The sequence below is a fragment of the Simochromis diagramma genome, unplaced genomic scaffold, assembly GCF_900408965.1.
Source record: "Simochromis diagramma unplaced genomic scaffold, fSimDia1.1 OVJJ01000618.1, whole genome shotgun sequence".
NCBI classification, from domain to species: domain Eukaryota; kingdom Metazoa; phylum Chordata; class Actinopteri; order Cichliformes; family Cichlidae; genus Simochromis; species Simochromis diagramma.
In genome coordinates this window covers 2,618,557-2,643,530 of record NW_024387423.1, presented here as the reverse complement: position 1 = coordinate 2,643,530, position 24,974 = coordinate 2,618,557, and the positions used below count along the sequence as shown (strand labels likewise).

General features: G+C 40.7%; 1 protein-coding gene across 4 annotated transcripts in view; it reads right to left on the bottom strand.

The window, feature by feature from the left end:
- Positions 1-24,974, bottom strand: part of ptprub (protein tyrosine phosphatase receptor type Ub) — a 190,084-nt gene that overhangs the window by 128,339 nt on the left and 36,771 nt on the right. For all 4 annotated transcript variants that reach the window (XM_040012818.1, XM_040012819.1, XM_040012822.1 and 1 more), the window contains exon 2: positions 7,310-7,441. In XM_040012818.1, the coding sequence (XP_039868752.1) occupies positions 7,310-7,441 (132 nt within the window). The remainder of the gene's footprint in view (positions 1-7,309; positions 7,442-24,974) is intronic.

Here is a 24,974-nt window from a genome sequence, read left to right as displayed (position 1 = left end):
ATGAAGTGCAAAGAATAAATTGTTATATGAATGCAGTAAAAAAAAATTACTTGTAGTCTAAAGCGCCATGAGTGGTCCATAAGACTAAAAAAATAAATGTGACTACATTACATTGTTAAAAGAGCAGGAAAAAATATCTAACTACTCAAGTGTGTCAAATACAAAAGTTACTGCAGCTGACACCCACATAGCCATTTTCAAAAGCTGTACTAATACACTCTTCAAGTGGCCGGTTATTTTATCTCACATGAGTTAAGGTGGTTCACCTAGAAAGTGTATTTAGCTACACCTCCAATTATATTATTTAAACTGCAACCTTGCACATAAAAGCCCTCTAGCTACCCCTCTAAAGTGACACTAATTAGACAGAAACCAGCCAAAGGGGGCTGCATTATCATGCCTTCCTATCATCTGGGTACCTGTGTGGGTGAGTGAAAAACAAAGAATTAAAAAAAAAGACTGGTCACAGAGTATACTTCAGCTGGACTGCAGGCTTCAGTGATTGGCAAAATGTCTGCGTTTCCCAAATGTGTCTCTATCATTCACATTAATGAATCGCCCTTACCTTGTTGAGGAGGCATAAAGGGAGCAGCTGCTCGCTTCCCTGAATAGCAATTCAATTAATCGGTTATATTTTAAAAGCTGCTGTGTAGTTACAGCATTTTTGAGATGCTTTAAAAGGACACTGGGCTTTCAGACATTTATATTATACATCAGTGATCAATGAATATGATGTCCTTTGCCTCGAAGTAATGAGTCTTAAGCAATTATCCCAGTGAGCCAGTAGCTCCCCTTCCAAGCCGCGGAAGGTTTTCTAGCAAATACCACAGTTGATTTCACTAATTATTTCCTGCCTCTCTGATTGAAGGTGTGTTAATTAGTAAAATCAGCTGGTGGAACGTTTGGCTGGAGTGAAACACGCAGAGCCTACCAGAAGACCGGACTCGTCTCCTTTAAAATGAAATGCTGTCCTCTGTAACCCAAGCCAAATGATAAATATGGCTGTGCAATGTTAAAAGGTTCCCCCCAAACCCTTCAAGAACAAAAGATGCATCACCATCCCAGAAAACAAACAGCAGACTACTTTATCTCATCTCTGATTTCATTCATCATGACACAGTTTTAGCCTTGTAGGCGAGCCTTCTCTGTAAAGCTGATAAGTCACTTCGGCTATTGCGCGACATTTTTTTTTTTTTTATTAAGATTTACTCAGCTGTGACTCTGGCCTTCATATTTTTGCTCACCCTTTCAGGTCCGTCCTCACCTATTTTTCTCCCCAAAACAAAAAAACACTGCAACACATCAGAAGGAAATTGTAATTGTTTTCAAAGAGTAAGGGGGAGGTCTAGCTTTGCAAACAAACAAATCCATCAGCTATTGACATTTGAGATATCAAAAGTGACATAAACGAGCTGCGGACACAAAATTCTCCCGACTCTCGCGCAGGATTATTGGAGTCTGAATTACCTCTGGGACACCTTTACGTTTCACATTCACTCACTGTTTATGTTCATTTTCACTCACGGTTTGTTTAGGCTCAGGCATTAAACTACTCGTTTAAGGTGAGGCACGAAAACTGTAGGATTTGCAGAAACGCATCTGCAGGCTTTAGTATGCGCACAACCGCACGTCTCCAAAGACAAAAGAGTCAGAATGAAATTAAAGCTCCTACTGCACAGTTTCTGTCTCCCCTCTCCTCTCCCAGCAGAGGCGAAACAGGATACAGCAGCTAACCCTCTTGCCTTCAGAGCCCCCTGGGCCTTCTAACAGCGTGTAGTCAGTGGGAAATAATCTTACTAGAACACTGGTTTACCAAAACAGCCCAGATAGTGCTGATCCAGCACTCCAAGCCAAAACATTACCCACTCCAGCAGAACATCTGGGTCCATTCTTCTTCTTCTCACAACAACACACAAGGCTGAAGTGAGCTTGACTCGAGCACACAGAGCATAACATAAAATGCATGAAGATTACACAAACATGAATAATAATCAGTAACCATGAAATGTCTCCCACACATTGTTCGGATTAAGAAACGTACTTTAACGATATTAAACAAGTGTTAGAGTGACGACTTTAGATTTTACCCCCAGCATGCACTTCATCGCTGTAATGACATCTTGAACAAACAGTGTCCCATCACCATAACTGATCAGTTATGCAACACCAAAAAATGCAGTTTTTGAACAAAATGACTGTCTTCAAATAAAAAGTTACTTTCGGCTGCTGCCGTATTCACATGGGGTAATCACCACAGCGGGTAGCTCCGCATGTTTGATTTAGCAGATTTTGAATACCGGATTCCCTTCATGATGCAACCCCAGAGGGATTTGTGTCTCCTCCAGGGATCAGACGGCTATCTTCAGTTTAAAGTCAGCTACACCTAATGCAGTAAAACCAGTAATGAGTCGCTGGTTTTAAACTGAACTGATTAATCAGAAGATAAAAAAGAACATGAATAGAAAGCAGCTGTGTATTTTTTACACTTGCTTTCTCCTAAAACAGTCAAATAGTATCTGCATGATCGCTATGGAAGACTTTTCTCCACCTACAGCAAGGCAAAATACGCCTGAGGGAATGGTGGAGAGGCAGAAAAGGTAGAACCAGTAAGGATCTTTTCACACATGCAGAAGGATCTCAGGTCATTCTCAATGACACGCACCATAATGTGGAGCTGATCTGTAGTGTGGAGCTGAGGCCAAACAGAGGTGAGAGGAGACGGATAAAGACCAGAATGGCTGCCCAGTAGAGGAAATCAGGCTGGAAATACAGGTGGATGCACATTTCACTGTATGAATTAGCTCTGTTCAGGTCATTACATTGTGTACACTGCTGCAGTACGTACCAGCTGACCAGACTCTAACTCTACAACAATACTTAAAGCCATAGTTCATACAAGTCTCAACCTTTCTTTGACCCGAGGTCCAATCGAACTATAAAGTCTATTAAAGGTCTCTCGGGCATTTATGTCCAAGACTTCTGCACTGCTAGCTAATAAAATAAGGTACACAGTCAATAAATTGACTCCGTAGCTTTTTGCAGTGTAGCAGAAACACGGAGACGGATTTAGACAGAAACAGGATCTTCAGTGGATGTGTGCTGCTGGAAAGAAAACATTTACAAAAAAGATGAGAGGAGCGCGAGGGATTAGCATGCAAAGGATGGTGAGACTAAAGCGGCAGCATATTCAACACTTTGTTTTAGTACTGTCAAAGTTTTTCTGCGTGACTCAGCTGAAAACTGTCCCAAAAACTGCACATCCAAGAGACACTGTCTGGCCTGTACGGCTGCTGAGGCAGAAAGTTTGTGGGAAACATTTCAGCCCTTACAGTATGCCTCGCACTTGACTTGGGGGTGGGTGGGGCTGTCCTAATATCTGTATACATTTTTACATGATATAAAGTGTCTTACTGAAATATCACCGATACAATTCCTTTCTCTAACACACAATGACGAGACAAGCCCAGACATGTCTGAGAGTGAGAGCAGCTAGTTAGAAAAGTGTCTCACTAAAGGTGGAAACAACAAACCTGTTTCAACAAACCTTGAGGCACAAAAGGACCGTTGAGTCTGCTATAAAGGCATGTAAGGAGGAGATGCTAGCAGCTGGTGATGCGTAACGCAAATGGAAACAAACGACTCCACCAGCATCACTGGAGCATTTGCCCGTTACACTTTGTATGACAGGAAGAGCAAACAGTGGACGGAAAGTAGCTTTAAGCAGCTGATTAAAAAGCTGAACCCACCATCATAGGCAGGAAATATTTTTTTATTTCAGTTTTATTATGCAACAACATTGTGCAGCTCCTAAACTTTACATATTTCACTTACTTTAGTTACCGTTAGACTAAAGCAGCTGTGTTGTAGTTTGACTTTCATGATTTTCATTCAAAACACTACGTAAGCTTCTTTTGCATTGACAGTTAACTTATGCTACGTCGCTATAATCCTCCTCCTGCTGCCACTTAGTTTTAATAGGTTCACATAATGACAGCAAACAGTTGGAAAAGAAAGATGGAAATTAATTTTATCTGCACTAATAAATGCTGCCGTCTGTAAGCTGCAATCACAGATCTTGTTTCTTTTTCTACACTATCAGAAATATCTTTATCGTAATATTTCTCAAAATATCGGTGATATTACTTTGAGGCTACAGAAGAACGCCACGTTTACATGGATGTCATGAAAGACATGAGGCTCTTTGCTTTTGCATTACACACCTGAAACTCTGACATCCCTGTCACGCTGTATTTTGACTGTAGTAGCAGGTTTTGATAACAGTGATCAGAAAATGCTGATTTGGAGCCAAGTCTTACAAATGAAATGCTAAGAAATGGCGTGTTATTCAAGGTGTTAACCAGCTGAGGTATTTTACTTTTTAAATGCAGCCACAAGGATCAATTATCCACCCTTTCTGTTGTTTTTTTCTTGAAGCCTCTTAGTCACCACTGGCACATTCCTTAAACAAAGGAACTCTTAAGCAGTGTTGCCAACTCCTCAGTAAGGAAAATCACTATTGGCTGTCCTAAAAGTCGCTAGAAGTTGCTAAATGACGTCATCGCCTAATTTGCATAATTGGTCATGCTAATCTAATTGTAACCTATGTTGCTGGAGAGAGAAATAACATCGTGGAAGAGACATAAAGTGAGTAAAAAATGTCCTAAATGCATTTAGAGTTTATTTAGAACTACAAATTAAATTTCTTTTAGCAATTATTGTTTTTTTAATGTCACAATTCCAACCCTGCTCCTTTACCCGGGCTTGGACCGGCAAAAGTGACCCGAAATAGGCACTCTGGTGGAGTTACTTTGTGTGTGTGTTTATAAGTAGTCTTAAACCTTGTGATCCACAAAACAGCATAAGAGTAAAAGAAGAACTGATTGTGTTACAGCACCCGCTGCTTGTTGAGAGTAAAAGCGATACGCACTTTCACGTCTTTTTTTAGCGACTTTTTTTTAGAAGTAAAGTCACTAAGGGGTCTGAAAACTCGCTAAATATAGCGACAAAGTCGCTAAGTTGGCAACACTGCTCTTAAGTATTCACATTCTGAGTGAGGAATCCAGGGTCTGCATTCAGTTTTTCACCCTTCTTTCCAAAAATGACCCTGTACTTGTTAGAGCTTTGTAATGGCCTACGAGGTGCCCCATACTTTTTGCTCTACTTTGCCTGCTTCACACAATTTTCTCATCCAAGGACACTTTGGCGTGTGGACCGAGGGAGCTGGCAATCACTCACTTCACTTCCACCAACAAGGTGAACAAGGAAAGCTAAATACATCACCATTAGCTGTTTTTAACCCCATTTAATGGATTTTCGCTTAAGGCGACCCTGATACAGTATAATGAATATTGCAGCAGACCCATAACTTTTCAAGCTTAATGAATCTGGCTTTCAGAAAATGAGGTACACTTGACATGCAAACACATTCTTCTCGTACAAGGTTATCATCCTGCACGCCTCACTTGTTCATTTAAACAAAAGCAAAAGAATGAAAGATTATCAAAAATCAGCCAGAAATCTCAACTCTAATTCCAAATAAAGTAAGATGTGATAAAAAAAAAAAAGGACCAGTCTTATTAAGACCTCACTGCGCTCTTTCTTCCTTTTTCTTTTTGTTTTGTAAGACTATTTTGTCTTTCATGGGAGCAGTAGTCTCTAATTTCTCCTGGGAGCCACAAGCTGCTGCTATCTCAGCTGTGTTTACTAATCTTCCCTCGACACCAATTTCTCAGCCCCGCAAAGTTAATACTGGTCCAATGTAAATAGCCTTATCTCATAAACTCTTGTTATTCCCCCCACCTTAGCTGCCCAATGTGATACATGGTTAGAAGTCAACACAAGGGGATTAAGTCAGAGAGGAGGAGAAAAAGACAAAAACTTCCTGTGCCTGTATCTGCGGTAAGATTATCCGCCTTAAATAACACGGCAGAGAAAATGTCAAGTTATAACACAATGAAGAAACGCTGCTGTCAATATACAGTGACAACATTTAGGAGAGGAACATGAATAATACACGGGTTCTTGTGCAGGGCTGAAGGATGAGCGTCTAATAAATGAGACAGAATTTGTCTCCTGGTCGACGGATCGATCGTGGACTGACGCTCACAGCCGTCGTGTGCAGATTACGCTACCTGCCTCATTCCACCTGTGCAGGTCTGTTCCACTGATGGCTCTGGATTGTTGTAAATGCCATGGCAGTAAGTTTTAATTAAACCCGAAGGGAAAAGAATTAATAATCTCATTGCCTGCTGTGAACTGGATGGCGGCTGCAGGCAGATTCTCGCTCGAATGCTGATGATGTGTGGCTGAATGAAGAGTGATTTGGGATTAAATGTGAGATTTATCGAGTTCAGAAGTGTATTTGGATAACCACCTGCAGACAAGAAGCGATTTTAATGCTTTAAATCAAAACCACAAGTACCCGGCTTTTAAATTACCCCTGCAGGGTGTTTTTGACCGTTTTCAAAGGCTACTTGAGTTGATAGTTTCCAAACGGACAGAATGTTCCCTGAAGCCTGCATTTATTTCTTTTTAGATGATGTATCTGATTGTATCCTATCTTGTCATCTCTCCATCTGTTCCTCTTAGCTGCCCCGTCTTTATGTCTACTGAATTAGCTCTGTTCTACCAACAAATCATACCAGTGCTTTCTTTGAGGCTTAAAGAAACGGTTCCTCCTATTTAGTGTGCAAGTGCTCTCCCCATCCTCTTGTAAAATGAACACTTAAATGTACGTCTGTGTCATGGATTTGTTGCATTCTCATTACCATATCACACACTGATTGATTGGTTAAACCCGAGGGAGGTCAATTTCTTAATCATATTCCAAGTTTTCCCCCAGTAGAAGTAGTTTACCGGAGAGAGCACTGCAGCCACTGGTATTTTATGCTGAGAAGCTGAAACAGCAATCTTCTCTTTGTCAGATCCCTGTAGGTATTTGTTAATGCAGAGATGGAGGAGCGCCTTATAAACTATGCATGCCATCACCCTCTGGCAACCACCAGTGGAGAAGATGATGGCAGGGAAATGCTGGTTTCCATTAGTCCTGTGAGGCTGGTTAACATAAAATTATCCTTGGGGTTAGCAGGAAGCAGATAAAACCAGGGTGAGGGCTTCATTAAATTTGATGCATAACGGACACAGGACATTTTTAAAGGCCGATAATGCCAGCCACATTAATACAAACAAGTCTATGTATTTCCCAGACATGAAAACAGGGCGCCTGTGTCCCATGCACGCTCGTGTGTTTCAGTGTCTAAAAACACTACAAAGTAAAGAGGACAGGGAACCATGAGCACAGAGTACTCACCCTTCAGCAGGTCAGAGTTGGCAGAAGGTGAACTCTGTGTCCTAAACAACAGCCAGTCAAAGTCATCCTCCTCTCCTTGGGTGAAGTCACACAGATTAGGGTCTGAATCCTCTTCGAACGTGCAGCCAGCAGCTAAAAGGTGAGAGGAAAACATCAACTGACCATCAGTGACAGAAACAAAGTACATCAAGACAGATTCACCTCAAAGGTTAAAACTCCACACAGGTTAATACATCATTTTCTACTTTCATTGAAATCAACAGCCTATTTAGTGTTGAAGATGAATAAGAAAACAATAAACTAGATATTTGTTTAAGAAGCCATAACTAGAGAATGCAGCGGTTATTGTTTCAGCTTTAGTGTCATGGTAATTTTATGAGTCACAACTTAATGTGACCTGTTTTTTAAATTCCCCCCGGGACTTCTTCCTTTTATGGAAACTGGGAAAAACAAACACAGCTTCACAATGTCTTCCTCCTACATCTTCCAATCTTAGCTGCCAGCCACAACTAGATGTGCATCAAAGCCACACTCACCACCTCTCGACCCTTTCTGGCCAAATAAATAGCCTCAGCTCAGTGTTGATGCCAATGCCAACGACACAGCCCTGGTTTCAAGTAATAACTTAGGTGTAACAAATTGGTACAATAACTGTAACAGGGATTGCAACTTGTGTCTCTCCTAGAGTCGTTTTTTCACCCATAACAATTACAAAGATGTTTCACTGTGAATGCTACATTATTTGTGCTAAAATTCAATAAAGTGATCAAACAACACTGTTGTAGCAATTTGCAGACAAACTGCTGTCAGAAATCAACAATGTGACCACCAGTCACATTTTAATGCAGGCTCAACCCCATGTCGTTCTCAGTGTGCATTTCAAGCACACCAACTTGTTCTAATATGAATAAATTCTCTCCAACCAAACCAACAATAAGCCCGAGCCATGTGAGCGATAATTACCTCAAACTCGCACAAAAAGAAACAAAGCCTGGCAAAAGCAATGATTACCCCTGAATCTGAGGCGAAATACCCCTCCCATAAAGCATTGACAAACAAGACTACACATCCTAAAGCCCTTTCACAAAGGCATATACAAATAGCAATAACATTTGCAGAAAGCAGCCACTCTGGGGAATGTAGTGATTATAATAATACCTCACAACCTGCCATTCTATGCGCCAAAAAGCAAATTTTTTCAAATTATATTTAATAGCTATGGCTTTAATGGCCCTTGGGTCCAGAATAATGTGCTTCAGTTGTTGCTCTCTGCATCTGTTGCCATATTTCACATTAGTCCATCGGCATGAGAATTACACTCTAACAGTGGGCAGTTTGAACTGCTCAGTCATAAGACCAGAGGTTGTGTCAGTACTAATTGGAGCAGGACAGCACGAAACAGTCACGCTAATGACAGGAATAACCACAAGCAGGTTCTGAAGGTGACCCCTGTGATATACAACTTTATTGCTGCTCTTTTGTCTCTAATCCTCAATTTTGAAAAATGGCTTCAGTATGACAGGCTGCAGAGAAAAACACATGCAGCCTTTCTGTAGTGAGGAATCATAACTCTGTTACTATTGTGACCGCTCCAGTTGTTATAGTTAGTTAGTTATAGGGCAAATAATATTGTAGCATCTGATTTTTATTTTATCCTGTTTCCCATGGTGTGGTTTCTGGGTGTGTGTGGGTGATTTTCAATGCTGTAGTGCAAATAATCAAATCAGAGGCTGACTGACTGTCACATCGAGGGCATTGATCCCACGACAGTGGAGATGACACTACTTGGGGGGGTTGATCAGATCAGTGCCATTCCAGCTTTTCATTAAATCTAAAAGCACTCCTGTTTCAGAGTGAAAACTACCATTTAATAAATAAAAAAGAAACTTCAAAGCATCGCAGGACTTGCCCCAAAAAACCTAGAAATATTCCTGCTGTGTATTAACAGCTTGTCTGATAATTGATAGATCAGAGTTCCTTACAAAGGTGAGATGCACAGCTCTTTCTTGCAGCTTGTCGAACTGCAGCTACAACTCGAGGCTGCTGTTGGTGGCATCCTGCAGTTGTGAAGGTCGTCTCTAAAGAAATTACACTCACGGTCTGTTGGCTTTGCAAGTGATGGTACATCTGCTGTGATGGGCTGCTAGAGAGGAACGACCACTCTCCCGAGTGAAAAGACCATCCCTAACGTGACATCATTGACGAGTTAAAACTTGTGCTCCATGATGATGTAGACCACGTTACAGATCTGAGTCATTTTCACATACTTATTTGCTCTAAAAGTCTACTGTTGTAAATGGAGCAGAGGCTACTTCAACATGTATGAAAAGCAGAAAAGGTTGAGCATCAAAGCAGTCTTTTGTATATTTTTTACAGCATAATATATCATTTTAATTGACAGCGTGTTGTGCTGTTTAAATTTGAGCTTACTGCATATTAAGTACTGAAATTAAATGGCACTAGTAGGCAAAGAGCACAGAAGGGGGTTTCATTCTGGCACGCTAAACTGCTGACTGGATCATCTGTGTCTGAAGAGGAAAACATGAGACTAAGCATAGTGCACATAACAATTTCATTAAAAAAAATTATAATATCCTTGTATTGTAGGGCAGCATGGTGGCACAGTGGTTAGGACTATTGCCTCACAGCAAGATGGTCCTGTGCTCGACTTCACCATCTGGCCAGAGTCCTTCTGTGTGCAGTTTGCATGTGGTCCGATATGCACTTAGTGGGTTAGGTTAGTTGATGATTCTAAATTGCCACCCATCAATATGACTGTGAGTGCAAATGGTTGTTTGTCTCTGTGTAGCCCACTGACAGACTGACGACCTGTCCAGTGCGTACTCCGCCTGCTGCCCTATGACACTTGGGATATTATAGATGTCATGTTGACAGCAGTAAAAAATATCCTATTCTAACAGACTTCAGAGTATATAGGACCATTCTGGTTCCTGAAATATTTTTGCAAAAATAAATAAATAGAATGGAAATGAACAGATTTCCCGTTTCCTGGCTTAGATAAGGGAATATCTGATTTAAAAACAAAAATCAGGTTAAGGCACTAAAAGTTAACCCGCTGACTAATTTAGCAACTCAATCCTCTTCTCTTTCTTCCTGTCATGTGGCAAGCACCTCACAAAGGCAAAACAAATGTCCCAAACTACACTTGAAAACAGACAAAAACAACATTAACCATATAAAGCCACACTAGCAGCCATATAGTGGCATATTGAGACAAATAGATGCTTTGACGGACATGCTAACCTGCTTAAAGTACCATCCAGCCTTCTGATTTATAAAATTGTGTGTTGCTGCTGTCTTGTTTCAAAGGTTACCACCAGTCCAATTTATTGAACTGCAGCACAAACAAACACTTAGGGTGCCCTTGCCTACGGCCAGCCTATTACAATATCGCTACAGCCTTCACTGATTGTATGATAGCACAGGAGCACATTTACAATCATGTAAGCTTGGTCCATTGGGTGACGGTAGCAGCCAACCAGGAGGGGTGGGAGTGTGTGCATCACCCTCTGGGTTTGATTTATTGCCCCATGCTGGGCTGTTACTGCACAGATCTGCTGCTGAGGCCAGGGGTTAATTGTCCCGCACTGGGGTCTATTTCTAATAGAACAGCCAGAGATATGGGACCTGACACATCCAAACGCTGGCACTATATTATTCCCCGCTGCTTCAGTAAATGAAGCACACAGACTCCTCCCTACAAAAGTCTCGGAGAAGGAAGCCAAAATCTAAGGCCAGAGCTACCCGGGAATGTCATCTCCTTTAGAGCACACTGGGAGAGATCCAGCTCATCTATCATGACAAGCACTCTCCCTCCGCTGCTCCTTCTGGAGGACCAATGGATGTACGGGGTGTCAGTGGCCATTTTTTACCTGAATAATTACAGCATAATTTAGTGCACTGACCATTGCATAGCTAGACACCGCCAAGGTTTGGTGGCTGAGAAAAAAAAGACTCATTTAAGAGCTTGAGCCACTGTTCATCCTGTTGTTGGCTGATGTATGTATTTGGCAACATAAAATGAGATGTTACTACTTCTTGGATAAACACTTTCTAGGAATGACACAAATGAATAGAATAAATCAAGATAGACGACAACGTCCAGTCTCAGTGTTAGGGCTTTCCATTTTTATTACAAAGGAAGTGGCTGATCTGCTGTCAGCCCCTTCTTCTCTCAGCATTTGCAGCTTGCAGAACCAGCAATAAGGCTTTTTCTAAAAGATTTTCTTATGAATCTTCCATGTTTTTTATCGTAATCCCAATAATGTAAATTTTAAATGCATATTTAAATTCATAATAATTATTTATTTACTTGCCAAATCAAATCAAATGTTTTACTTTTTTGAAATCTGACCAGCCAACACCAGTCAACTGCTTGTTAAGGCAAATATCTAATCAGCCTGTCACACGGCATCAACTCAGTGTGTTTAGGCATTCAGACATGTTCAAGACGACCTGTTGAAGTTCAAACCAAGCATGCAAATGGGGATTTTCCAAGCGCAATCGTCTCTCGAGTGCACAGAGTGGTCAGAAAAAGAAAGAAAGCTCAAAAATGGAAATAGAGGCTACAATTCACCCCAACAGAAAACTTGAAAAATTGGCACCCATAATACTTTCTATCGTTAGCTCAGGCTGGTTGTGACGATAATGGTGTGGAGGATATTTTCTTAGCACACTTTAGACCAGTTAGTACCAACTACATATCATTTAAATACCACGGACAACTTATGGATTGTTGCTGGACATGTCCATCCCTTTATGACCACAGTGTACCCATTATCTGAACACACCATGTCACAGAGGACACAACATCGCAAACTGGTTTCTTGAACACGACAATGAGTTGAGCACCCATTGTATTCAAATCGCTTACACAGTCACCAGATCTCAATCCAATAGAGCACCTTTGGGTTGCAGCAGAACAGGAGATGCACATCGCAAACGTGCAGCTGACAAATCTGCTGCAACTGCATCAATGTGGACTAAAATCTCTAAGGAATGTTTCCATCATAAAGAGTTAAGACAGTTTTGAAGACATATGGGGTTCAACCCAATACTAGCAAGTGCATGCTATATTTTAGGTATATCATTTGTAGAGCAAATGTCAGCTGTGATGAACTAGTTTTCAGGATTTAATACCAGTAGAAAACATAGTGGAACTGCTCAGTGGTGCTAAATCATCACTCTGTGGTTCTCTACATACAGCACAGCTGTGAACTGATGGGAGGGTCTGACCAATCGGGTGGTGATTTATAGACTAAAGTGAAAACGATTTGTGTCACTTTTTGGTTTCATCTCTTTGTTTAACACTAATCTCAGTATTTACTGTAGTTTACGCTTGATCTCCACAGATTAAGCCACAAATAAATCAATACATAACCTCTCTGACTTGACAGAAAACAGAACTAGCTTCAGATTTACACCGAGGAAGTGAGGAGCCGGGTTCTGTCAGAAGACGTATGTAGTGTGTCCTCCATCATTTCATACGGACATAAAAGAAGGTGAAAACTGGTTTGCAAGACTCTCCAATTTGGCACAGCATTCAGGGCTGATACGTAAAAAAATCTTCCCCAGCTTTATGTGAGCAGTAAATCATGTCTATGAGTCTCTCTCTGCTCATATCAGCAGTTAGTGTCACATGTAGCTCTTCATATTAGATTTGGTATCTCGCCCTCTGTTTACTTGTATAATCCCCCGCCTTGCTATCTAATTAGAGTGTCGCTGTGCACGGTGAATATTGTCAGAATCTCTGCTTATCCCTTTATTTGCATACGTTTTAGGCATAACATCGCTGGCCTAAGCTTCTTTAAAGGTGCCGCTACTCTGACAAACTTTTCACTTGAATAAATCATAATCAGAAACACAAGCAGAAGAGAGTCCTTCCTGAGCCACAGAATACCTAAGAGTTAAACTGTTGTTGGTATTTCAAGACCGTTAAACGATCAGTGGACAGCCATCAAAGTGAAATCTTAAAGTGTACGCCCTCTCTTTTCTAATATTTCAAAGAAGAAGAATGACACACTTTTGAAACCAGAAAGTAATCCTTTGATCTGAAACACTGCAGCTAATCTTTTCGCTCCTTCTGAGATTCCGTACAGAGAGTGAGCAGAATAAAAACTGCAGATTCCAAAAGGGCAGTGTTTGTACAGATTGTAAATTAGCAGCACTTGTTTGAGTACCAAATTGCCATATCGACCACTCACAGAGGCAGTAAAAATCTGTATGGGAGAACATTGGGGTAAATTAGCTCAAGTAATGTCATTCGGTTGGGTATATAGCCACATGACAAAAATTCTGGGACTCTTGACAACAGCTCAAAGGCGGCACAGAAATCCTTAACATTTTTAATCCTTTAATCCATGTCATAAGACCCCTGACCAGGTCTGAACCGCAGAGTCCTACCTGTGGCTCAGACTTGCAAAAGATTATAAAATATAACTATGCTAGGAAGTGAAAGAAATGCTAATAAATAGCATATTTTCTTTCAGAAAACAATAGACTGTGTTTATGGATAAAATGAGGCGACTGCAATGCTATGATACAGGCTTCATCACTGATGTGCAGCAAACAGCCAAATATCTGAAGGTGAAATTTGAGATTTGCACAGTATATCATCATATCACCCATACCTGCATGCACTATTAAATAAGTGGAAAAGTAAATGGAGCAATCATAAAGGAATATACACATTATGTGTCATAATGTGCTCTCTGTCCACTTTAGCAAGTCTATAAATGACTCGTGTAGCTCACAAATGGATTATTGCCAGCAGAGTTTTTCGTGGTAGTTTTGCACTGAGCAGCACTATTTGTAAAGTGGTGTTATTTAGTCTTAATTGGACAATCAGTGATTGAGAGGATGTTTCTGCCCATAAAGGATCTTTCAGGGTCTTTTCACCTCTATTTATCTTGGCTTCAATATAGAGAGTTCTATACTGCAGCACTCAGTCACTTTAGACCTTTACTGGATCCCACGTATCATAATTTTCCACCACAGCTCAGATGTGAACGTTTTTTCCCCATAAACACGCAAGGTTGAGTCGGTAACATCTACAAGGAGGTCCCATCACTGGGTGTGTGTTGCTCTGTTTGTTGAATGTGTCGATGATATTTTCTTAGCTACTTTATTGATGTAAATGAGAAGATATTTGTTGTTGTTATGTTCCAGTACATACATGGCTCCATCATTCAGCCAGTTAGCGTAACTTAATTTAAAAACTGGAAAGAAAACAGGAATCCTGATTCAGTTTAACCTGAGATCCATTTGAAAAATGAAGATTCAAGGAAGAAATGCGACATTATAGAGTGGGCTGCATTAACAGCTGTTGTGAGAATGATTTAGAAGAAATGTTACCTTTGGACAGAGGCGGGAAAAGTTTCTCCCCCCTGATTTTACTTTTTATGTGAAGCTAAGACAGCTTGAAAGGTATCAACGGTAAACTTACATTTTACTGGCATATATGAGCGTGACATTGATCTTCTCGTACAATCCTCAGCAAGAAACTCTATTGCTGCAGGTGTAAAAACACCACTTTAACACACAATTTCATCAAATAAGATCCAAGTTGGCAGAAAATCTGCAATTACTCTTTCTTTTCCCTGAAATTCCTAGAATTTTATTTGGATACCATTCAAGACTTGGCATTGCACGTGGAAGGTTTGATATCATGTGCAAAAAATAAAAACTATAATAATAATCAGAGAAAATTTTGAAAGAAGAATGATAAACACATGCAGCTGTAAAGCATTTTGGTCTTTTTTGGGGAGGGTGAAAACACAACAGAATTCAAAAACACTTGAGACCTAGCTGCTTGTTTATAACAAAAATAAAAAATAAAAAAAGGTTCTGCTCCAAAAAAAAGATGCGCATGCTTTGCCCTGCTAGAAATTCCAACTTCTACCCTTAATTATTAAGCAGCCCTATAGGTAATGAACACCAGAACCTGTCAAATCATCTGGGAAATGCAGCCCGGCGAAGAGGCGAAGATGCTTGTTGTATCATCCACAGAAGGGAAACAAACTGTGCTGAGAAGCTGAGAGCTCTTCCACTCCACACAGAAAGCCTCATATGATTCTGGGGTGAGTGCACGTCTGGCTGGTGGGGATCCAGGTGGGAACGGGTGAGTAATACTGGAAGCAGTTAGGGGGGAGGAGAGTGGTTGATTTGCATTGCTGTGAGTGTGGCCCTATGCATCAGCAGGGGACAGGTATATTTATTCACTACAGAGACTCTTCTCGCCAGCACTCCCCTGGCTGCCTCTGAAAGCCATCCATCCCCACACCTGAATATGCAATGAAATCATCTCTCTGCCTCCCTGGGCATTAATAACTCAACCCTAGTGGCTGGATGGGCCCAGTCAGACACAGAGGGGACTGGAAGCAGATTGAGAGAAGAAAGGGCTGGAGATGGCGAACAGGTACCGCAGAGGCGCTCAGCTTCGGGGTGTACTACGTTGAAAAACCAGTGTGCTGCAAGGGAGCATCTAGAGGGGGCGGAGAAACTAAGCGACTTTAAGAGGGGAGAGCTGAGCCTTAGGGTTGCAAAAAGACCCCCACTGCAATAATAATGTGCTCCTCAGATCCTCCCCCTTACTTTGTGGAAAAATATCAATATCGTATAGTGATAACACAGCGGAACGGCTACAGCTCACTGTCAACAGAAATCAAAAGTGTACAAAATCAAGACGGTTTATAAAGCTGGGGGAAAAACACATGACCTATTTCACCTTATTGCAGATGTTAACCTGCAAGTAAAGAGGATAAAAAAAGAAGAAGAAACAAAAGTAACAATCTGTCTCTTTAAGTGAAAAAACTATATGTAAGTTGTTACATTTGTAACATTTCAAGATACAAAGTATCAATATAATGACTCAATCATATTATACTGGAAGCTTGTAAAACATTACACTGCTGGTATAATCAGATCAGTTGTGAGGGAAATGTGACATTTTACAAATATATTTGTAATCAACCTGCATTCTGTTCATGCTCTTGCTTTCCTGCTGTTGTTCCTTTTCAGGCAGTCAATCACATGCATACGATTACATCCAGAATTTGTTGGACAATGACACGTTTCTTACTTGTAATTTTGCCTCTACACCACCGCAGTGGATTTGAAATCAAACAATCAACGTGTGATTGAAGTGCAGACTTCCAGATTTAATTCAAGCAGTTTTTAAACTGCACCTGTTTTCATACACAGTCTCAAATTTTCAGAGGCTCAAACTAAATTGGACAAACTAACATACTTTTAAATATAAGGGTTGTTTTTAACACTTGAATGAAAATCCTTCATAAACGACTGCCTCAAGTCTAGAATTCATGGCCGTCAGCAAATGCTGTGTTTCCTCCTTTGAGATGCTTTGCTAGGCTTTTACTGGTGTCACCTTCTGATGCTGCTGGTTTGCTCTGCATTCTGTCATGTATTTAATAACTAAGCCTGCTCTATTGGGTTGACATCGCCCACTGAAGAATATCCCATTCTTTGCTTTGAGAAACTCTTGGGTTGCTTTTAGAGTTTGCTTTGAGTCCATCCTGGTACTTCTATCAGCAGTCACACCAATAAACACTACTGAATCAATTCCACTGGCAGCCATACATTCCAATGCCACATCGTTGGCTACACCATGTTGGGCAGATAATGGCATATGCTTCAGATGACGAGTTGTTTCTTTCTTTCTCCAGATTTTTCTCTTCCCATCAGTCCAATAAGTTCATTTTGCTTTCATCTGTTCGGACTGTTAGATGTTTTCTGGCAAAGTCTAATCTGGCCTTCTTGTTCTTCAGTGTAACCAGTGGTTTGCACTTTGTTGTAAATCCTCTGTCTTTAGATTGATTGTACACTGTGACAATGATAATGATACACCTACTTCTTCCTGTGAAATTTTGTAACCATGGAAATAATTCTGTCATCATACACTTTTTTCCTCTTCTGTGGTCTTTCAGGACCTTTGATGTTCATCAGCTGCACTCCTTTTTAAATGTGGCCACTCCTAACGTCTTTCGTCATTCAGATTTTTAATTAATTTTTTATTTGTCCCAACATAATAGCAAGAGAATAGGCTTGCCAATAAAAATGCTTGTTAGTCAGTTTTCCAATTACATATGAGCCTCCAAAAATGGAGGCCTATTAAACTGGCTGTAAATTCTTAATAGTTAATGCAGTATTTTTGTTGCACCCCTTGAGTTAAAGCTAGACTGCTGCACTTTAATTAGTTGTTTAATGTAAAACTCCACTGTGGTGGTGTACAGAGGCAAAATTACAAAACAAATTGGGCATTAATCAAAAAAAGCAGAGTATCCTAAATGAAATCATTGTGGATCTTTTAAATTATATATGGCTCAAATCTATTGTACTTTTTCTTATATCAAAGAATTAATAAAAACATTCAGTTTCATTTGTCAAAAGTGAGACGATAGCTGTTACCTAATCAGGATAATAAACCCCTGATACAGAGTAGAGGTTGCTTTGTGTTGCAACAATTAACATTTAACACCTGTAATGAACATAAAATACTCTGGGATGAGTAAAGTTAAAGACTCGTATGCTCCTACAGCAAAAAGAAAACACACACATAACCTCTCCCCCTTGTCTACTCCGGTAATTTCCATACCTTCCCGAAATTCAAATGAAGTAAAGTTACACAAGCAAAGAACATTTTCCCTTTTCATCTTCCAAGCATGAACAATGACAAAACGGTTTCCTACAGCTGTATTCACGGCGAATCCAAAGATACCAGTCAGCTGCAATTCATCTTGAAATTAATTTTGCCTTCACTTTGAAAGACCGGTACAATATTTCATCCTGGATGGTGGGTTGATGATAAAGGTATCCCAGATGTCAGTGGAATAAGAATCAAAAATATTAATCTTCTGATATCAGCCTGTTCTGTGCTATTCTGAGGGCAGCACAAAGAAAAAAACAACAAGGACACAGAGACAAAAGCAGCCTGAGCTTGTTGTCTCTTGTTTCTCCTTTTCAGTGAAAACATGAAAACATCAATTATTCCACTTTCTAGATCCTGCCGGTTTAATGTCAGGGGGAGAGAAAAAAATCTCTGTTCACTGATGAAAGGGCGTTGGGTGTAATTATTAGATTTTTATTGTTGTTTTTTTACCAAAAATTATCTATTCTCATCGATATCGATACATATTCATCTCCACTTTCTCACCACCTCCACAACGGGAAAAACGAGGAGCATGCAGTCACTGGCCAATACATTAGGTACACCTGTTCAACTGAACGTTAATGCAAATTAGTCTCATCACAGCAACTCGGTGCATTTAGATGTGAAGACATGGTCAAGTTGACCTCCTGAAATTCAAACTGAGCATCAGAATGAGGAAGAAAAGTGATTTAAGTGACTTTCAATGTGCCGTGGTTGTTGGTGCCAGACAGGCTGGTCAGAGTATTTCAGAAACTGCTGATCAGCAGGGATTTTCCCACAAATCCAGCTACAGAGAACGGTCTGAAAAAGAGAAGAGAGCGGCAGTTCTCTGGGTGAAAATACCTTGCTGATGTCAGACGTCAGAGGAGAATGAGATGCTTGGTTCAAGTTGATAGGAAGGCAACAACAAGTCAAATAACTACTCATTACAGCCAAGGTATATAGAAGAGCATCTCCGATTGCACAACACGTTGATCTTTTTGGGCTACATCAGCTGACAATGGAAAATTATAGAACTATTGCCCGGTCTGAGAAATCCAAATTTCTTGTGGGAAATACAGTTGGTAGAGTCAGAGCGAATTTCCCATTATTTAAACACCACAGTCTACCTGAGTGTGGCCATGTCCATCTCACAGTGTATCCATCTTCCAGCAGGATAGTGAGCCATGTCACAAAGCTCAGATCATCTCAAACTGGTTTCTTGAGCATGTCAATTAGTTCCCTGTACTCAAACGCCCTCCACAGTCCACAGATCTCCATCCACTGGAGCACCTTTGGAGGAGATTTGCATCCTGAGTGATGCTATAATGTCAATAAGGACTAAAATCTCTGAGGAGTGCTTCTGGCACCTTATTGAATATCAACAGAAAACATGGTGGAAATGCTCAGCAGTACTAAACCATCACGCTGTGATTTTCTTTATACGGCACAGCTGTAAAATAACTGGAGGGTCTGATCATTATGTTGATGATTTATACTCTGAAGTAAAACAAAAAATTGTGTTACTTTTTGGTTCCGTCTCTTCATTTAACACTAATCTCAGTGTTTGCAGTGCAAGAATTAGGACAGCTCTGCAGGCAAAACGCCTTTGGAAAATAACCAGTACCAGCAAGGTGTACCTCATGAGGCAATTGGTGAGCGTATGTGTTTTGTGACAGCAAAGCAAAATCTAAAGGCCCATAATTAGCAGGACAAAGTTTGTCTGGCTCACTCTTCAACATCTGCTTTTCTTTAGAGAGACAGAGAAATGAAAGGGGGAAATCTTATAAAGGAACTAATCCTGCAAGTTCAAAGCGGGGGAATAATAACTCCACAGTGCGCCTGTGGAGTGTAATGAGGAAACCCACAGCAAAGTGAAGGACCAGAGGACATGTGTCTCTTCCAGCCAGTGACAGACTGAGACAAACCTGCAGAAAGGGGCCTCTTACATGTGAAGGGACTTTACCACCACTAAGCCAAATACTGCTTGTTTTGATAAAGTGCAATAAAAAAACCATCTGTTTATTGACTAGTGTCCATCAGCTCTCTTGCTTAATGACTGTGGTATGTTTATAATTCCTGGTTGGTTTTCTCTTTGGTTTAAGGCAAGAACTGAAAGAACTGGCTGCATAAAATTGATCAACTGATCTCCAGTAAACAGCAGAGGGCTCCACTCTGACTGACATTTTTCACCATGTTCTGACATCTGACAGCCGTGACTGCGTAAGTGATCATGAAAGTACACAACAAATTAATCAATGATAACAATATTGGACCTATGGCAGCACAAAACCATGCAATTTGAAGATTGAGGTGTGGAAGGTTTCTTTTTGCCATTTTATGAAAATTTATGGCCACGGGGTTAATTGATTAATCAAAACGCAATCATTATAGTAATGAAGTTTTGTTGGGAAGCGTGCATAAATGGCTCCCCTCTAATTACCTTCCTGGCCTTTTTAATTTATGGTTAAAGAAAACAGCTCATGGATTTTTAAGGTTGTTTTTTTTTTAATATGTATATAAGAGAGTCCACGCCATCAATGTCAAACGTTCCAAAATTGCATGTTAAATCTGTAAAAGTAACACAGTGACACCGATGAGTATTGGAGCTTCGTGTAGCCTAATCACATTTCCTGTGAAAACCCACAGCCTCATTCAACAGTTTTTATATATCATAAAGAGGAGATAAATATTAAACTATGACACACCTCACTTATAAAAATAATTGATCCCTTTAATTTAGATAGTAATGCCTCATGACCTAATCATAATGATTCATAATCCATCTTAGCTTCATGAATCACAACGTTATTACATTCTTTCCACTATGGAGTCGTTCAAATGTGCTTAAGAGGTGATTATGACGTGTCAAACAAATAAAAATACACACACACACACTTGCCTGTTGATACGTTACTTCCAAGTATATAGTATGTGTAGTCTTTGGGTAGGTACTGTAGCAGGATGTGTGTCTAACTGAAGGATTAAACTAGGCAGGCTTGAATGTTTCCACCTGATAATGCTTCCTGTAGCTGTTGTTGCAGCAGCTGAATTGCTAAAGTAAACATATGACTCACTGCCCGGCTGAGCAGTGTTGTTTGAAAACAGCTTCCTGGTTCGTAGACGGGTCGTTTTTGTGTGACTTCATCACATGTAGCAGAGGGTAACCAAAGGGTCGTTTAAAGGTCACAAGTACTGCGTCTGAATTTAACATCTACACTTATTTGGGGGTAAACAAACTCCCACACCAGAGGGAACTACAGACACTCACTTCCCACTTCAGCTGACCTCCACCAATCGCATGCAATCCCTGACCAGCTGAGCTGAGTCCATTTGACTGCACGTCCTCTTCAAACCGCCTGCAGCGTCCCAGCTCACCAAGGGTGGGGGGGGGTAACTGGTGTCTATCAACTCTGCTAAACTACATACCCCGTAGCAGCTTCACCGCTCTGCTGCCTGTCAATTCCACTTACACAAAGGCAGCCAATTGCTGTCTCCACAACCTGCAGCCTTTCAATTCCACTAACCCACATATAGGATTGCATGCAGGGAGGGGAGCAGGAGAAGAGCATTTCAGTTCACGCAGCCTTTCTTTGTACGTCTGTGTTTCTAATTCGCCATCCATTGTTCTCGTCTGGAGCACATTTAGCATAAAACATGCGCGCGCCGCCTTCCTTTGTTTTTACAGTTGACATCAATGAGGAGGAGACAAAGGACAGATAATTTTACCCTTCGTACAGGGCAAAGCCATGCTCTGCCAAAAATGTTAGAAACGGTCTAGTGTTTTGTAAAGACCAACATGATCCTGTGCCTGTGAATAGAGATTGAAAATGTGACGTCATTCAGGGGCAAAACCACAAAGAATTCTGGGAACTCGTGGCAAGAGGTACTAGCGCACGCAGGCTTTCAATTGAAATCAGTTACACAGCGATAAAAAGAAACACAAAAATGGCAAGAAGCCGTTGTATTATTAACTGCAATAGCCGGTCGTATGACAGCCACGGGAAGCCGACGGGTAAAGAGATCGGTTGTTATCGGATTACGTCATTGAAGAGAAATTGTTCGAGCCATGTTTCCGAAGTAACAAAGAGGCGACGGATGGCCTGGATTGCAGCCCACCAAAGACCATATATAACGTCTCAGAACACTCCAGCTCACATGTTAGTCTGCTCCAAGCATTCCCACAAAGGTCAGAGTTTTGTAGTAGTTAATACGTCATTTTTCATAACATAATTGGTGATATGGGTTACAAGCAAGTCTGGCGCTGAACAGAAATTGTCGCACTATGCTCCTTTATTTATTGTGCATAAATAGTGAATTGTCCTGACACAATATTGCGTTTCGCTTCTGTTATTATGGTACATTGACAAAAACATATACTTTTATTCACAGGATAAAACAGGTTTTTTGTATCACTAATTGCGCAGTAGGATTACAACATACAATATTATTGTCACTGCTACATTTCTGTGATGCTACCAGAAATTATTTCCACTACTAATTAATTACCGTTGAGCTCAAAGGTTATATTAATACACGGTTAACGAATGTGTATTTATGAAGATGATTTGTGAGACTGGTAAACTTATGATATGTACGATGGTCTTTCGTTCTACACGGTGCATTTCAAGGTCCTGCACCCATCCGTCGGTAAACTGTACCTGTGCTTGTTGCAGTGACCTGAAGTTACTAAACTTCATGAGTGCATGCACTCACTCCAAGAACCGTATAATTATAAATATGAGCGTGGTGAAAGTTGGGCAGCACGCTAACGTCTTTTGTCCACTCTGTGTGCTCGTAAGGGTCTGACCCTTTCACTCCTTTGATTTTTTCCTCGTATCTTTTCTTTGTCTGTTCGTCGAGTCTGTCTTTGTACGGACCGGCATTGTTTTGTACAAAACAATGCCGGTCCGTTTGTAGAAAAACCAAGAAGGTATTGGAACCGGAGACTGAACGTTTTGCAGTGCTGCAAATTCTTGCATTTGATGCGGTACATGGATTGTTTTGCCACGAGTTCCCGGCATGCAATGCGCGAAAATCACGTGGTCTGTCAATCTCTATACTCGACCTAACAAACAAATCTTATCTTGAAACGAGAGGAGGAGAAGTGGTGCACTTTGTGAACTCCCAAAGAATCTGCATGATGTAACATCCTAAAAACATGCTTATGCATCACTGATCTGTTCTTTATCTTTAACATATCTTTAAGTTTTGTTCTTGTTTTTTAATCTGTGTGTTTGTTTCATGCCAAATCTGCAGTTTGGATGTCCTCCAAAGGCCATGACTTATCGGGAGAGATGCAAAATCTTCCCAAAGTAAAAGAGTTCAATGACGGTGTTAATCCGTGATAGCAGTAAAACAGTAAAACAGCACAAGTTGTGCTCTTGTTGACTCCAGCCATCCGTCTTCTTCAGCTTATCCAATTCAGGGTCATCGGGGTGCTGGAGCCTTATCCTTGGTCTCATAGGGTTTGTCGCAGAGCTAACTAAATTGTTCACACTCATAGCCACGGTCAAATTAGGATCACCAGTTAAACTTATATGCATATCTTTGGACTGTGGGAGGAAGCCGGAGTACCCAGAGAGCAGTCACGCAGGCACGGCGAGAACATGCAAACAGAAAAGCCTCAGCTGGCTCATAAATTCAAATCCAGGACCTCCTAGAGGTAACGATGCTAACCAATACACCCCTGTGCTTTGGCTAAGATATATTTGAATTATTTAATGACATGCCTGCAGTGTAGAATTGTGTCTGTGTCTATGCAAATCAACACTCATATCTCCACGATGGAGGGGAAAGTATTCAAGAGACTAGCACGCATCAGCTTTTTTGATTAATAAACAGAGATTTTAGGGTCTGATTGCATTTGATTTACATCTCACTGCAGGACACTCGATTGTTCTAAATGAGACAAGTTCAAATTAGCGAAAAACAAATAGAAATGAAGAGAATGTTAAGGCAGAAAATGCATTTAACTTAGCATGCAGATGCGCAGCCTTACATGACCTGTTTTAAACCGCAGCTAAGCTTACGTAATGATAACTGACAGAGCAACCGCCAGTGTGAATCTATCATATTAATAAAAGAAAGAAATCTGCCTGACAGCAAAACCCAAAGTGTTGACTGTAATTAGACTGCACAACATTCTTAGTTTGTTATAGGCTGAATACTATTTTAAGACGTCTGACGGCTGACTCCACAGCTACTCAGACGAGGAGCATCGTCCCATTTCTGCCTGACATTTTAAGGGATTAGAAGTGGAGAGGGCTAGTTCCACCTGTGCTAGGGGAGCACGTGGGGGGGAGCCAAGAAGTATTTAAATCTACTTTAAAAAAGAAGTTAAGTATTTGTGTGGAGAGAGGGTCGTGTGCGAGCTGTGCGGCTGATTTGGAGAAAAGGATTGCACTGAAACGAGTCCTCAGACAGGTGCTCTGCCACGGCCCCCAGAAATGATATGAGAGGAGAAACTCAGTGCCTGGCACAGATTTTAATGGCAATAAGCAGGTGGAGGTGAAATACTCAGTTAAACATACAGGTAAACACATGTAATAAATCCTCCATATTTTATCTGAATGTTTTTGAGAAAGAAGCATCTATACGGCTATCTACTAACGATTTTACAGCGCAGTGTAAAATACATCTTATGGCTGTACAACTGATCATTGCAGGAGTCTATACCTGCAGTGATGCAAAATAAAGACGGGCCAAAAATGGCCAACAGCTTGCTCACTGTGGAGTCCTCTATTAGTGAATGAGAGACCGGGGGATTGATTTTGGACACAGCTGACAGTTCCTAGAAAGAAAAGAAAAGGAACAGGAGGAAAAAGCAAAGCAGGAACGAAAGAAATTCAAAACAAATGAAACATCTGGCCCTATGTAAAGTGAAAGTGAGGGTTTCTTCTTCAGTTCCTGTAAAAAAAATAAAATAAAATAAAAAATAGACAACCTGCTTCTCCAGATGGCTCCGTGCACTCAGATGATGATCCTATGGGGGATCTT